This window comes from Toxotes jaculatrix, chromosome 2, assembly GCF_017976425.1.
Source record: "Toxotes jaculatrix isolate fToxJac2 chromosome 2, fToxJac2.pri, whole genome shotgun sequence".
NCBI classification, from domain to species: domain Eukaryota; kingdom Metazoa; phylum Chordata; class Actinopteri; family Toxotidae; genus Toxotes; species Toxotes jaculatrix.
The window spans coordinates 8,361,251-8,377,703 of record NC_054395.1 but is presented as its reverse complement, the minus strand read 5'-3'; the positions used below and the strand labels follow the sequence as shown (position 1 = coordinate 8,377,703).

Here is a 16,453-nt window from a genome sequence, read left to right as displayed (position 1 = left end):
AATGAGGAGCCTCAGCTGCTTGCTGGATCTGCTACTGACCACACATACACAGAACGTTTCACACAAACATTTGTCCTGCTCAAGTTACAACGTAAAATTCATGAAGCAAACAAGCAGGCGAATTCCATGTTCACCTCATTGCTAAGTTCCTTCTGTAAATCCAAAATTTTTACTTACTATTTTATGAGAGAAACCGTTTTAGATTAAAAAAGACTCACGCATGGGAGTTTCACACCAAGCTTCTAAATTAGCGTAGGCTGCTTGCAGTATTTTTTCTGTCTTCTTTTAAAATGGAGAACTTTTCTGCAAAGTTGATGTAGCATGCAGCAGATACCACTTTTTATCCTTTGACACTATCCTATGACTCTGTGCCTTAACCACTGTGAGTTTGTGCCCACTAGAGAAAAACAGGAATAATACTTAGAGATAAAAATTCTTCAATATTAACAAATTGTTCAGTAGTTGTCTACCACGGTTTGTGCAAAGGTGTTGAATTGATTTAAAAAGGTGCCATTCATTTGAAGCACATTTTTGTCAGATTCTTGTTTCTCCTCTTCTCTCAGTTGAAGGTCTGTTTGTGCCTCATTAGCTGTGACTGCCTACAGACAAGGAAAAAAGAAGCCTTAAGGAATCCTTGAACTTTTTTTCCCACCCCAGCTCATAGTTTGAACAAAAGTTGATAAAGACTCGCCAGAACACAGCAGCATAATGCGTAGTGTGGTGGTGAAGGTCTATTAACTAAAAGTTCTGTGTTCCATCTGTTTTGTTTGTCTGAAGTTGCAGTTTAACAATGAACATGTTTGTTTATCATGAACTCTTTTGTTTGTATGTATATATACAGTATATGCATTAACATGTACAAACAGAATTAATGGCTCTTGTGACTTTTCTTCAGTGAGCTGTTGCTGTAAATCTAATAATTACTTTCAAACAGTGCAGAAGGACATTTTTAACTGTCAGCAGCCGCATTGCATTGTGACTCCTGTAGCACACACAGATAAAAGAAGTAGTCAGTGTATTGTAGACGGGTGCAGTGATCACAGGATAAAAGTGCTGCTCATGTGGAACTTTGACACGAGTTGGAATTAGTACATTGGTATAGTCTGACATGCTGACGTGTGTGTGTGTGGGCTCAGATACTAAACAGTGTCTGCAGGGCACCACCATGGCTTAGAGGTTAAGACACTGACCATAAACACTAAAGTCCCCTTTGGGATCCAGCTGTGGACCTGTGATACATCTCTGTATCTCTCATGTAGCATAATTCTGAAATACACCAGCAGTTTTATCTTACCTTTTAGCCTACTTTTTTTTTTTTCAAATCCAGTCCATTGCTGAATCCAAAATTATTCCACACATTCCTTCTCAGATGTTTATCTACTGGGTTCCCTCCACTGAGTGTTAACAAATAGAACAGTTTACTCATACACCAGCAGGGCAATTATGAAGTCAGTGACTTTTCAAACCGCCCTCTGCTGGAGTATAAAGGCCTGTTATACTTAAACACTCTCAGTTTTGAATTCAGTCTTTACAGATCCAGTGTCCATTTAATGTAGAATATTAATTTTCCAGTGTGTAGTAGTGCCAACCTTAGGATGTAGATGTTTTGACATTTATAATAGGCCGCTGGTTGTCTGTTGACTAGTGAGTCACTCCGGGCATGGACCATGAAATTGGCAAATACTATTATTATTGTTCTCTGTATATACATTTATGGCACTTTACATGTTTATATTCTTACCCATCAAGCAGTACCATCACCGTGGCATCCGATGGGTTTCAGATTCATTTTACAGCAGCAGGACAATGACCCCAAACTTACAGCCAGAGTGATAAAGAATCGTGTTCATAAACAAGAAGAAGGAGTCCTGCAACAGATGGTCAGGTCCCCACAGAGCCCTGATCTCAACATCATTGTGTTAGTCTAGGATTACATGAAGAGACAGAGGACACTTAGACTAAATCCACAGAAGAACCTGTGTCTGGTTCCCCAAGAAACAACCCACCTACCAAGTACCTTGAGAAACTGTGCACAACTTATACCCAGGAGAGCTGGTGCTGTTTTAAAAGGATAGTAATGCCAAATATTAATTTGATTTAGGTTTTTCACTCTGTTTAAAGCTAATTGATAAATAAAAAACATTCAGAGCATTATTTGTGAAAGCATCTCCATTTTACAAGTTTTCACAAGTCCCTAAAACGTCTGCTGTATGTCATTAATAATTTGCAGCCTTTGGCAACTCAAAGAAAATTACCAGTTTCCACCTGACTTTATTTGCACTCATATGACCACATGACCATCATACTGTTTGTACAGTCTCTGCTTATTCACCACTAAGAAACAAATGTACTAACTGTACAAATGTTAGCTGTAACTAGACAGCAAGGTGTGCATCATTTGTGTGGACTGTGTGTGTGTGTGTGTGTGTGTGTGTGTGTGTGTCTGTGTGTGTGTGTGTGTGTGTGTGTGTGTGTGTGTGTGTGTGTGTGTGTGTGTGTGTGTGTGTGTGTGTGTGTGTGTACAGCTCACATTCTGATTCATTCTGATCTTTTTTTTTGTTGTTGCTCAAGCTGATTTTCAACTCGTGTGCACATACTGATGACCAGCCAGGATACACAAATCAAATCAAAGCTATTAGCTAAGTATGGCTGAGCCATTCCACGCTCCTCAGCGAGGTGGCTCAGGTGACCTTAAACAGTTTATTGTGTGGCAACCCAGCCTTAATGAGTGATTTTCAGCACAGGCCCTTGATGCCTTTAGTTTGGAGCAGTTGCCATGGAGGATCTGCACAGATGGTGCAGTAGTGTGTGAGTGTTCAGGATGATAATATTTCGCTTTCCAATTCCAGTCGAGTCTGTCGTGATTTATTTCAAGCATGGTTGATTTTTACAAGCTGACTTTGTACAAGTGTGGACCCAAAACATAATGAAGGAGTTTAGTGCAAGAGAAAGCACAAAAAAAAGAATAAACAGGCAAAGTAGTCAGTGTTTAATTGGTTTTGTTACAGTAATATGGGCGGTTGTTTTCATTTAACTGTGGAGATGAGCTTTCTCTTTGTTGTTCTATTTTTCATTTTTGACTTTAGCTGCCACAGATTTGCACAAACATATTAAACAGTCGTCATTTAACAACTTTTACCTGTGATTTATAAACCCCACATTTTGAGCGTATGTTTGTTCCTCAGTGCGTTTTGGCTGTGTGACCTTGAGTGTGCTTTTGTGTGTCTGTGTGAAGAGTTTGAAACTGGAGTCAAACTGGACTCCAAACAAATGAAGTTCAGGACAGTCATTAATGCCAATGTAAACACACAAACACAGGCAGCAGGCCATGAGACTCAAAGAGAGAAAAAGTCTTATAGGCAGGAAACAGTTTTATCTTGGAGCTGGCATACTGCACGAGACATGTCTCTGAAAAGTTTATTTTCCCTTTACCTGTATCTCGGTGAATATTTCTAGACAACATTACATATTTCTTATGCAGTGTCTCTATAACATGTAAGCATTTCCACTCTGTTCACATTAAAAGGGATAGAGAAAGTATGTCCATATATCAAGCACCTCACCGTTTCTGTGTACGGTACATTAACACATACAGAACACAACACACAATCGGCGAAGTACACTTACATCATAGCCGAGGGTTTGTAGAAAAGTTTTTGTCAGTTGGTTTATCTGAATGCTCGTCAGTTTGTTTTTGCTTTAGTCTATTTTTTTTATCTATCTTTAATGAATCTTCCTTCATCTGTCAATTTTGTTTTTCTGCGTCTGCTTCCTTTAAACCAACACCTTTCATCTAGCTTCTACGTCTGTCTGCAACTCTTTTTTTTTCTTTTTGTGTCAACTCCACTCTCTTTGTCTCTCTTGTTTTATTCCACATTGCCTCCTATGTTTCTCTTTTTCTAAACCCTTTCTTTTCTTTTTCTCGCCCGCTTCCTTCATTTCTCTCCCCCTGCTCTGCAGTTGACTTATTGATTTCATTTTCATACTGTTGGCAGTTGTTCCCTCTGTCATAAACCATCAGCCTTGCCTCCTTTCAAGCCAGCATTGATCATTGTACAACCGATCACAACCAATCACAGCGAAGCGTCATTATCTGCTCTTACTCTTTCTCTTTTGTTGTTCGTCTGTCTTGTATTGTGTGCTCTGTAGGTTATATTTTTTAATCTAGCTATTCAGAGCTCCAGTGAAATAACAGCCCTGTACATTTAGGTATTTAGGTGGTGAATTAGGCTTTTCATTTTTCTTTTTCTTTTCTTTCTCTCAGACTCAGTGTTATGAAAAAATGACTCACTCAGATGGAATGCTGAAGACTTTCAAAGTAAACTGCACAAAACTTTTTTCTTTCACTCTTCTTGTTGCAAAGACATTAAACTTTTACTGTGCATGCATTTGTTAGTGAGCCAGTTCATAAGCAGTGTTGTGTAAAACAGTCCAAGCAGATGTGTGATTGAATTTGAACATAGTCGTGTCAGTCTAGAATTACAGTCCAACCAAAAGTTTTTTTGTTTTTTTTTGTCCACTAATGCATACATTTCTGATCCATAAATCCGCAGACTCATGCTGTGTTCTGCTTTGACAAAATATTTCATGAGACATTTATACAGTACACAATCAAACTGAGTACAAAGAGTAAAAGGAGTATTTCTGATATTTCTTTCTGGGGTTCATATAAGGCTTTTGTTTTCTTCCTTTTAATAATAAACAAGACAAGGTCAAAACCTACTTTATGACTGGACTGCGGGTGGTCAGTGTGTCAGACTGAGGAACTCGGTTGAAAAATGTTGTCTAACTGCTCTAAACTAGCTAAACTAACTGAAACCTGCTCAGTTAAACCAGAATCTTATTATATCTAATCTTATTATATCTAATATCTAATTATTGTAGGAAGCAGTGAAGGTCTAATTAATATTTCATTGCATCATGGGAACGGTAGGTTCCAGTGTTTTAGCATCTTCACCCACATGAGTGACTCTTGTGAGTTGTGAGCTGGAGTTCCCTTTTAAAACAGTGGAAGGAAGCCTTAAGGGCATAACACGCCAGCCATGTCGCACATAACACTGCATCATTTGATGTTCACACTGGTCACGCCAGCAAGACAGCACAAGTCAAGGTACAGTAGCTGCGATACACCAGTCCTGAACGTGAATGTGATAAAGTTGTTGCTGTAAAATAGGACTTACTTGTCAGCCTGTGTACTACCGATGTGTGTTGCCCTTTTGTATGCACACTGTTCTCTTTTTTTTTTTTATCCTGTGGCTGCTGTTCTGCCCAGCATCTTCCTTCAATAAGGACAACAAACATTCATTCTCCCACTACTCTTAGCGACTGTTATGCTGCACGTTAAACTTTTTCTTATTTTGTCTATTTCTCTGAGAGATGTAACATTTGCTAGGTCTCTGTTTGCCACCTCTCTGTCTGCCCCCATCCGTCCCCTCTGTCTCTCCATCTCCTGTTGTCCCATTTCCCTGTCTTTTGTTGCGCTGCAGTGTGCAATCGAACAGCACATCAAGCCAAATCTAGAGCCTCTGTTTCCTCTTTCATCTGCCACGAGGTCCCCAGTGGCCCTCAGACGCCTCAAAGCTTTCAAACGAGGGGAAGGGTCGGGGGTGTGGAGACATGGAGGGAGGGGGGTAGAATCGAGGGTACTCACAACTGCCTTCTGAGGGAAGCATTTTCACTAGCTTTTGTACCCCTCACTGGCTGCACCCTGACCTTTCTGAGCTCCACCATGCCTGTCGGCTCGCTCCATCAGACCCCCTACACTTTTTCTGTCTTTCTGCGTTCTCTGATGGGTGTTCCAATAATAATTCAGCACAGCCCTGTATTGTGTTCTGTTGAAAGCAACCTTGGTTGCATAAGCAATTTACACACTTAGTTTTTCCTTTTTTTTCTGGGTGCATTTCACACCAATATTCTGGTCAGCATTTCATCACCCCCACTTCTTGTGCGCTTAGGAAGAGATTTTGTGGAAGAAAGACCACCAGCTGGGATAAGAGAGGACAACAGCAGGGCTTTTAGGTGGGTTTTTCACTGGCTTTTGTCGCCTCAAAGCAGCCGCAACATTATCGGAACAGTCCACTTTGTACCAGCCTCCCTTTTTTGTCCTATTGTCACTCAATCCATCTGTCTCTCCACCTCCTCTTTCTCTTTATGAGTTGAAGCCTGCCTCTCCTTTGTGATTGCTCTCCAATCCACACCCTGTACTCCCAAAAGAGATCGATTTTTTTCTTCTCTGGCCTTTTGTAAATAAATAAATACCATTGTGTTATTGTTTGCTCCCAGAACTATGTTGACAAGTTTGCTTTAATGTGAAACTTTGAAAATTGCTTTTTTTATGATTGTACTGCCGTTACTTAGAATTCTTTGTCAAGCAAAGGCAGCATATTATTTATATTGTACTTGAACGATGACTAATTAACTTGTCATTTGTGGTGGGTTTTTTTTGTCCAGTAAAATCTTGTATCTTCGTCTGTGCTTCCAATTCATGTAATTCAAAGTTTTGCCATATAATTAGCCTGAGGTTAGTATCTTCTCGAACTGTTTGCTCTGTCTGTTTACACAAACTTACCCTGCTGCCACATGTTGTCCTTAGTTTGTACACTTATTTTCAGATATTCAATCAATATTTAGCAGGTATAATCTTTACAATGTTTAGGTATAGTGTTTGCCATGTTCGCCATCTTGATTTAGCCCAGGAAGTCAGGTGTCCAACAAAGTCACAAGGATACTCTATCTGACCACCACAGATATCTGTGTCAAACTCTAACAGCATATGAACATCTTAAACCCTGCAACAAATCCACAATCAAACATTGACAATGAGATCTTTAATCTCACCTTTAAAAAAACGCCCATGGCTTTTTGAGCAACCTTTGGTAGTCTGTACAGCACAAATTGATTCACTGAAGCTGCATGAATTTAATGGTTGATTACCAATAACCGTGACTGCTCATTGGACATTGTTTTGATCATTTAAGAGTTCTTTAAGTCATTTTTCAAGACAAAAAAAGTCCTGCACAGGCTTCCTGCTTCTCAAATGTGAGGATTTCTTGTTTTCCTCCATTTTATCATTGTAAACTGAATATGTTTGGTTTTGGATCAATTGATTATATGCAAAAGTAATGAACAGATTAACTGATAATGAAAACTTTCTTTAGCTGCCCTTATAGTTCCTGTAGTTTTGATAGAACTGGTGCGCAGCTGATTATCAAGGTAACCTGAAATGAACTTTATTAGTGAAGACAGTCTTTGCAGTACGTGTTCTCCCCCACATCCCTCTCCAACTCCATCCCTCCATCCCTCAGCAGTGGAGTGGTCAGGCCAATCAACCACAGAGCCTCAGCCTATCACCTGGGAGCCCCAATTGCCTGCCAGTCATCAGATAAAATGGATTTCCAATTGAGTCAAGGCTCCCAGGCTGGGTCAAGCAAAATGGAGAACAGGCAGACTTCTGCCGCTCTTCTACCTCTTCTGACTTTCTGTTTGTTGTTTGTTTCTCTCTTTCTATCTCCTACTGTGTTTGGCCCCCCGTCCCTCTTCTCTCTCCACTCTCCTCACGCGGCCTCTCTGATCTGTTGGCCGGAGCCACATGAAATGAAAATAGGTGTGTTGTAAAAGCCCAGATACCAATGTGCTGTCTGAGAGGCAGTGTGATGTAACCCCAGCAAGTGTTCTTACTCTACTTTAACTTGGGATGGATCTTCAATTAGAGCAACAGGTGGGAAATCCATTAGTTTGTTAGTGGGTGAGTTGTGAGGTGTTACCAGTTTTATTTAATACAGTAGAAGTGCACATATACCATTTTCAATACTTTGCTGTTCACACCATGGCAGTATGCATTCTGCATCTTTCATTTAATCATTTATTAGGTTCCCCATAGACTTCATCAAATCAGAGGCTGTTGTTCATGGTGTCCAGTCGACCAGTATTTTGATAATAGGTTGATAACAGGCTTCCTGCTTCTCAGATGTGAGGATCTGCTGCTTTTCTCTGCCTGATATCATTGTTAATACTGTCTATCAGTTTTTTGGAGCTATTGATCAGTTGAAAATATAATGAACTGATTAACTGATGATGAAAATTCTAGTTCCCCTCCCAGGTCCTATATTTATTGTTAGAAGTGGTGGACAGGTGATTAACTGACTAACAAGTAAACTCATGTGCAGTAATTTATTCTTTCCACCTCTTAGAGTGCAATGTTTGTTTGCAATGTTTGTATATACTTTATATTTTTAATTTTTTACTTGAATCCACCCTTGTTCTATTTTAGTACTAAGAGTATTTAAGAGTTTATTTTTACTTCTATATTTTATTTCATTTACATTCCATTTTTATATCAGCACCTTAGTTAGTTACTTTTAGTAACTAACTTAACTTAGTTACTTTTTACTTTTTACTGTGTACTGCTGCTTACTGTGTTTTTTGGTGTTGTACTGCTGCTGGTACCCAAATTTCCCCAAGGGACCTCCCAAAGGGATTAATAAAGTATATTCTATTCTATTCTATTCTATTCTATTCTAAACTTTCTTAGTGGAGACAGTCTTTGCAGTACATGTATTCCTCCACAGCCCCCTCCATTTAAATAATTTTTCTATTGCTTTCATCAAGTGGCACTGAATCTCTGCAATGCATTTTTCTTCACAGTGAACATGTGTGTAAGCCACTATTAAAAATTCTAGTCATATCTGAAGCAAACAGATTAATTAGATCAAGACCAATGGCAAGGATGCTGTTGTAGCTATTTTTTTTAAGGTTCACATTTTTCATGTCAACACATACATATTGCCCAGCAAGACTGCCGGATAAGCCTGGTCATATTCTGCATTTTATTTTTTGTGAACAAAATAGTGCCTACACCAAAACCAATTATACTTTAATTAAGTATTGTCAGTGTTTCCAAAGCCTGATCAGTTTCATTCCTCTGTGCTGTAGACCTGTCGTCCAAAAACTATTACAAACACATCACTGAGCTGCGCGGTTGCACTGGCTGACACGTTCCTTCATGACCATGACCATAAACATGGCCACCATGGTTTATTTCGAGTCAATACATTGTCCTGATATCATAAAAAGACCCAAATTATATATTAACCCACAGCTGAAAATCGTCCTAATGCACGTTTTCTCCTGTTTGCGTGACATGTGCTTAAAACTACAGCGCCCGGCTGTTTTAGGAAATTACATAAAAAATTAAGCAGTGTACATGTTACTGTTGTTAATTTGCCAGTCCAGGTGCAATTATACTAATCCAACATGAACCACAGGCAGAGTTAAATTTTTAAGGCTCTCTTTTTCTTTGTGACCAGAAGGTCATTAACACAAGGTAATCAGATTTGAGAAAACAACCTGAAATTGGTCCAGTTGTCATGGAGAACTACACGTGTTCAAATTTCCATTTACTGGACCACTTCAAGGACTACTTGTGTATGTTAACTTAAAAGCTGAGGTTCAAAGATTCTTGACCTTGGAAATTATGTATTATCACATTTGCTGCAAAATCATTTTTACATCAGAAACGCCTTTGAAGAGGAGGTTTATTTTGTGTATAATTAAAGGCTGTCAATGACAAACATGAGCAAGAGCAACAGTTTAAAGTAAGATGCATGAAGTAGGTCTGTTTTTTTTTTTTATTTCAAACGTTCAGAGTTTTTTGATGCGGTCTTAGAAATGATTTTTAAAAATGCTTCTCTTTTTTGTATTTTAGAAAGTGAAGGAGGTTTTCTTTTTCCTTTACTTATTGTAAATTTGTTTCAAAGGAAGTATTTATATACTTTTTAAATTGTGACTGCACATTGCATCAAAATCCTTTTGATTTTATTGAACGTTGAAAGCACCTCGCGGGACACAAGTGACTCACTGATACATGTAGGTCCACAGCTACATAACACTGACCCTGACTCGTACTGTTTTTGACCTGATAATTTGTGATTTTATAGGTCAAAGGTCACTGCGTCCTGTCCTTCAGTGTTTCTGTTTGTGCATGCATGAAAGCCCATGCCCCTCTTTCTCACTTTCTTTGAGCACTCAAGAGCAGTGTCACTTCTGAACATACATATACAATTTTTTAGAGATTTAAAAAAAAAAAAAATCTGTTTCTTTATTTCTATTTCAGGTGAGCAGTTGTGTTCATAACCTGTTCTGAAGCATACAAGGAGGAAAAATATGGTTTACGTCTAAGTTAACTGGCTATATGTAAACACCTACCACTTGGATCCAGTGCAGTATAGAGCAGAAGAAAAAGAGGATGGAGGGAGGAATGGAGGTTTAGAAAAGGTGTCTGAAGTAAAAGTGGATGAGAGAAGAGAACAGATGAAGAGGTAGAGTAAATAGTAGAAAGATACAGGAGAATGGGAGGTGAGGAGAGAAAACCAAAGGGATGCGATGAGAGGACAGGAGAAGTGAGCCATATTGATCACCCTGCTCTGTGAGTCTCTCTGTGGTTTTAATGGTTTGAGTTTCACAGCTGGAGTTAACTCTGCAGTGCTTAGAACAGATAACATGCTCTCCACACACACACACACACACACACACTCACACACACACATGCATGCACACACATTAATACACACACAGTCAATGTCTCTCTACTAACTGGCTTCGGGTCAATGCAGCCCTAGCCTTCAGTCAGTTTAGCTCATTGCATCGTTCCACACGGGCTACAGGAGCTACACTGGAGGTTCAGTGGGATCAGTGGTCATTCTGAAACAACCCTCCTCCCTGCTGCGGCCCAGCCTCTGAAGCCAAGCGGGGCTGAGACCTGATTGATTTCTGACTGGGAAACCAAAGCAAATCAACAATGGTGTTGATTTTATGATTAGAGTAAAAAAAAAAAATCTTTGATTAATTAAAGATGTAACTATGGTATTAATTAGTGGAATGGCTGATGCTGAATTAAAATTTAATCAAAGAAAAATATAAAATATAGAAATATAGAATTATCTGTAATATGCGTTGCAGGCATGTGTTCTCACCATATTTGCATAAAACACAAGTGCATGAGGGAAAGCGCAATTCTGACGACTGAAGCTGTTTCCACAGCTTCAGTCGTCCTTCTGTATATTTTCAACATACAGAAAATCTGCAGGTGGTTATGTTTACCTTCACCGTCTTCTTTTAGCATGTTTACATGATGGCATTTGCTGACAAGCACTAAAAAGAAAGTTCAACAGCGGCTGATGGAAATGTCATTTGTTTGGTAGGTGTTTGATGATGAAACCACTGTTTAACAATTTAATGTAAAATTTTGCAATTTCCAATCCTCACACTCATGACAGCGCTAGAGGATCAGCTGAGTCATGAGGATTTATTCTCCGGGAATCATGAATATCTCACAAAACTTCACAGTAATCTATCCAAGATTTGTTTAGATATGTCTGGCCCCCTGCAGCCCTTCTACTAGCACTTTAGGTTCAAGTGGGGGATTGTCTGATATCACTAAGCTCAAAAAAGAAATGATATTGTATTGATCTTGATTCCAAAGCATTGCTTCGGCCATACTTCAGCTCCACTTGATAAAAACTATCATTGATAAAATGATAATATTACTATCTGAAGGTCTAATGCAATAGGAGCCAAACAAACTTTGTGGGATATGAGAAAGAAATGGAGTGGCACAGCAGGAGAGCAGAGATACCACAGCTTGTGAAGAGAGAGGGAGAGAGTGATTGGAGGGGAGCAGCAGATCCAGCAGCTCAGACTGCAACAGGTGGAGATGGTGTTGATACAGCTGATATCTCACTAGAAAAGTGAGGTAAATGTAGTCACTGTTCATCTCTTATCAAAAGAAAGAAAAGTGCAGATGCAGCCTGTTTTGTTTTGTTTTGTTTTTTGTTTTTTTTTTAATGTCAAGTTCAAATTCAAGTTTTTAACACAAACCAAAAACACAATCACGTATTGTGTTCACTGGTAATAATTGCTCTTTTTTTTATTTCCAAGAATCTGTTTGTAGTTTTGTATGAGCGGTGATTGAGAAGTCCTTGGCCTAAGGTAGAACCAGATGACTTATACAGCTCTTGTTATTCAGCTTTTTGAGTGATTATACAGGAAGTTAATAACTTTAGTGGTGTTTCTGTTTTGAGTAATTGAAAATTGCAAGTCAGCGCTGTCTGAGCACAACATCAACCTTTCTGCAGTCATCTGCTACCTCGCTCTCAAGAGCTTGTCCTGCAAGGAGCTCCTTGGCCTGATTTGACCTGATCTGGCACCAGACTACTGCCTCTTCCCTAAGAGGAAGAAGGAGCTCAGTAGTTGCCATTTTGACAACAAATTTTGTAACAAGGGATAATTCTCCTCAAAAGATGAATTATCCCACATTGTGTGACCTTAATAAATTCAGTGGAATGATAATCACGCTCTCTTAAAGTGTGTCCACCCATTATTTGCATGATCCTCCCTTGAAGGAATATGCAGTAAGGAAAGAGGCACACCTCACTAAAGTGACACACAAGCTGTGACTTCAGCCTGATGCTGCTGACTGATAAATACACTGCATGCGTTTAGTTTTGAATCCATCACAGCTGCATCTGAAAAACCAAAACCAACACAGGAGATTTAGTATATCTGGCCTTGGATTCTGTGTGGGAGACGAAGTAGTCAGGGTCAAGCCTCACTGTTGTAATCAGCTTATACAATCATGGCTAGAAGCCATCTTGTTAGATATTGTCTCTCTTGGAAAGCATAAGTAATAACTAATAAGGTTTCAAAGAGTTTATTGACTTTCACATAGAAGGCCAATCACCCACCATTAAATGGCCATGAGCATCCTCTTCATCCTCTGTAACTCAATATGTTCTGTTGGAACCATTTCACTAACAAGGTGCTGTATATCACCAAGCTTTATTGATCATTTTGAGAGGTTGTACTCCAAGGTTGTAGGAATAGAGCTGTGTGGTGGCAAAGCTCCATTCAATTTGGCTAGTTATCACCTTGGCTTTATATGTTGTGTCTCTCTCAGGATCATCTCGGCAGGATTTCAAGGTGTTAATTGATCGTAGCCATTTTATGGGAGAGTACGCAGTCTGAGTGAAGCCCTCTTGGTCGTTCTCTGTAGCTTGGAATCGTGGTGTCAGGCATGGCAGTGAGGGACAGTGTGTTGGTAGGGTTTCATGGACTGCATTGAGCTGTGGTTGAAGGATGGCGGTTGCACTCCTTTGATCAATTACATGTATCTGTTTTCAGATAGGAGTTAGGCCCGATAGACTACAGCTTGGAGGTCACTGGGTCTGCCTTAGAGGAAATGAATACGAAGGTGTGTAGCTTCTTCACTGAAAAAAGATTTTAAATGGGGACGAGCAAAGAGTTTGAAATGGTTCTACTTTGCACGTGTTTTCCTGAGAGTTAGTGTGTTATTGTTAAGAGTAGAACAAGAATGAACAATCAAGTCCAGTATTATTCTCTGATGTTAGCTTATCACGATATTTTTGGTGCAGACGTCGGTGCATTTTTGCACCTTAACTCTGCACCTTCTTGATAGCCACTGCATCACACTAATTAGAAAGGACATGAGAAGAGCTGAATAAGTGATTGTGTTTGATGTCAGCCAATAATACACCCTCTGTTAACATATTTCCCTTTATTACAGCACATCCCCAACTTTGGTGCTCTTAAAAATAGCAAAAACATTTTACCAAATATTTTAACCACCTTATGGAAGGAGAATAAACTCATAGGATCCCATCAGCAGAGTGTGGCAGCTGTAAAAGAGGTCTATCAATTAGAACTTTATTGCAAAACATGCTTTTTGTAAAGTAGCACAAAATGGCGAATGGATTTAAAAAAAAAAAAAACTCCATCACCTAACTTTGTGTTCATTGAAGGGTGAAGGCTGAAAAACCCACTGAGATTATTTAGTAGGTCAAGGGGAACAAGTCCCATAAAAATGCCAAACACTGACTGCATCAACAATAAGGGACTACAGACACAAGCTGAGAGTAACCAAGAGGGAAATTCTCATCTTGTTGTCGACCTCGTGTAGTTGCAATTTGTAGCAATATGAAAAAGCCTCTGGAGTAGTGATGTGGAGCTGAGTAACGTCGGTCAACAAGTTCACGTCTCTCCATTACTGAGATAATCCCTACTATTACCCGGCCTGACCTTTCGATTGTGGTCAGGTAAAGCTGGAAACGTATGCACAAAACATGGTCCTTACACCTGAGAGAATCTCAAAGGTCAGAGGGCGTGACAGCAGTGCAAATGGACTAATCATCACGTCTTTTGTCTCTTTTTCTCTTAGAACCTGCTGGTCAACCATGGATGAAGAGTGGGAGGGAGAGGGTAAAAAGGTTACTCGACGAAGGCTTTTATTTTGGCACTAAGAGCGGCACTTGTCGCAATTGCTGTTTTGAATTATGAAAGCTGATTTGCTGTTAGCATGCCTTGTTTTTAAAACGTTCCTATTTTGCTATTTATCTGCAGTATCATCTGTTAAAGTTGCTCTACTATTCTGCACTGCTACATTTAACGGGAAGGCTTTTGAAAGAGTGTGTATTAGGTTCATGGTCTGAGTCAGTACGCTTTCAATTTAGTCATTTAAAAGATCGGCAGAAAATATTTCTAAGATTGTAAAATCATAAAAATACAGTCAGGGTCACTCCTCCATCGGCTGAATGGCATTCAGTTGGAAGCGCTGCTGCTTCTGTGCAGATGAAAAAGAAAGTATTCCACTGTCTGAGCTGAATCAGGTGCATAGGGACCGTCCTTGTTTTCAGCACTGTCTGAAAGAGCTGATGGAGTTGTATCACGTTTAAGTTTTATGGTTTTGTATTTTTTTTTTTAAACAACACAGGAATAAACTCAGGTAATCCTGACCATGACTTTAATTCATCACACCTGTGATTTATTATATGATTTTATTAAACCATTCAAATCTGGTTTCATTCATGTCTTTAGTCTTTCTACTCAACTACTACTCAGCTAGTTTCTGTGCTAATTCAGCTTTAATGTGTACGTTTCATTTCAACTGAGTGATTAATTGATTCCTCAGAATAAGCCAAACCACCTTAATTTCCTTTCAGACCACCTTTCAAAATGAAATGATGGTGCTTCATAGAACACGAATGAAAAAAAAAAACCCTTTGATTTGTTAGGTGGTTAGTTGGAGCCTGACACCAACTACGCTACACCGTTGAATCTTCTAATAGTAATGCATTGACTGCCGCGTGCCACTCCCTAATTAAGCACCTTAGACGGAGCATTTTAAATTCAGACTACAATACAACTCAAGCTATGAAATGGTAGCACTGACAACCATACTGCAACTGTTAGTAACTTTTTTCAATAAATTAACCGTAAGTTTGAGATAGTCTAAGAGTTCTGAAACAGCCTGACAGAAGGGAAGTCTCTACAGATGTGGTTTATTCAGGATTCTGTTTAACAAAAAAAAATCCATCATGAAGACCTGAAGAGCATCTCATTGAGCATCAGTAGTCATGTTTGCATCCAAGTGTGATGCAAAACTGAACAGACGTACTATCACTACTGCTGTGTGAATATTAGGAGTTGGTTCATTGAGATGAACAGGTGGTGGTACTAATCCTCCAGTCGGTGCCATTAAACCATTGCAGAAGAAAAGAACACAGTGAGATGACGTGATTAAAAGAGCTCCAGTCAAATGGTGGAAAACAATGTAGAAAACATAATGGAAATATGGCATGTTTATTTGTGTCATGTCTTATTTCAGAGAGTGTTATGCCGTCCTCATCACTCCAAACTGATCTGATTATTTCATCTGTCGTTATTTTTTGTCTCTTTAGTCAAATGCTACATCGACATCCTATTTCTTTTGCTAAATTTGACCCCATTGCACTTTGCTGGCTTTTGTTTTTATCAGTACACAAACGTTTCCACCTCAGACAAGCGCAAACGTTTTTTGCTTTTTTTTTTCTGCATTTCAGCTCAAGTTGCATAATTTGGAAATGCGAATACAAACAGGTGGATGGGAATGCACCTATTTATTCCCTGAATGAAGATAAGAGAAGAAGTGCAGCAGAGTAACAAAAGTATGACGACACTGACCAAACTTGAACAGAGAAAAAAGCTGTCACTCAGACACTGAGAAATAATTATTGGTACTAAATGAGACCATGTGAATGTGTCCGTTAATAAAATGTGTGGAATGCTGTATACTGTATGTCTCCTCAGTGTTTTTCCTGATGACAAAAACTTTTCTCATCCATCCCAAGAAAACACAACTGGATACCAGGCTCCAAGATGGCACCGTGTTCTTTCCAGTCAAAGTTTGTCACCGACACATAAAGGCAATATGCATTAAATCCTTCTCTCACTCCACACACACACGAGTGACAAAAACATTACACACACACACACACACACAGATATATATAGGTATGAAACTTTATATAGCAGTTTTTCATTGTTCATGTATTGCAGCATGCAATCCCCCATTTCTGTTTGCAGTTTTATCTCATAGAGATCAGCCTTGTTGTTTACTGTTCAG

At 39.2% G+C, this 16,453-nt stretch overlaps 1 protein-coding gene across 2 annotated transcripts in view; it reads left to right on the top strand.

Annotated features, from left to right (window-relative positions):
* LOC121195075 (MICOS complex subunit mic25a-like) overlaps positions 1-16,109 on the top strand; it is a 78,817-nt gene extending 62,708 nt beyond the window's left edge. Inside the window, exon 7 of one of the 2 annotated variants that reach the window (XM_041058295.1) lies at positions 14,231-16,109. In XM_041058295.1, coding sequence (XP_040914229.1) covers positions 14,231-14,254 — 24 coding nt within the window. In that variant the 3' untranslated portion in view covers positions 14,255-16,109. The remainder of the gene's footprint in view (positions 1-14,230) is intronic. The other variant, XM_041058285.1, reaches the window with a different exon arrangement.
* Positions 16,110-16,453: the final 344 nt, after the last annotated feature.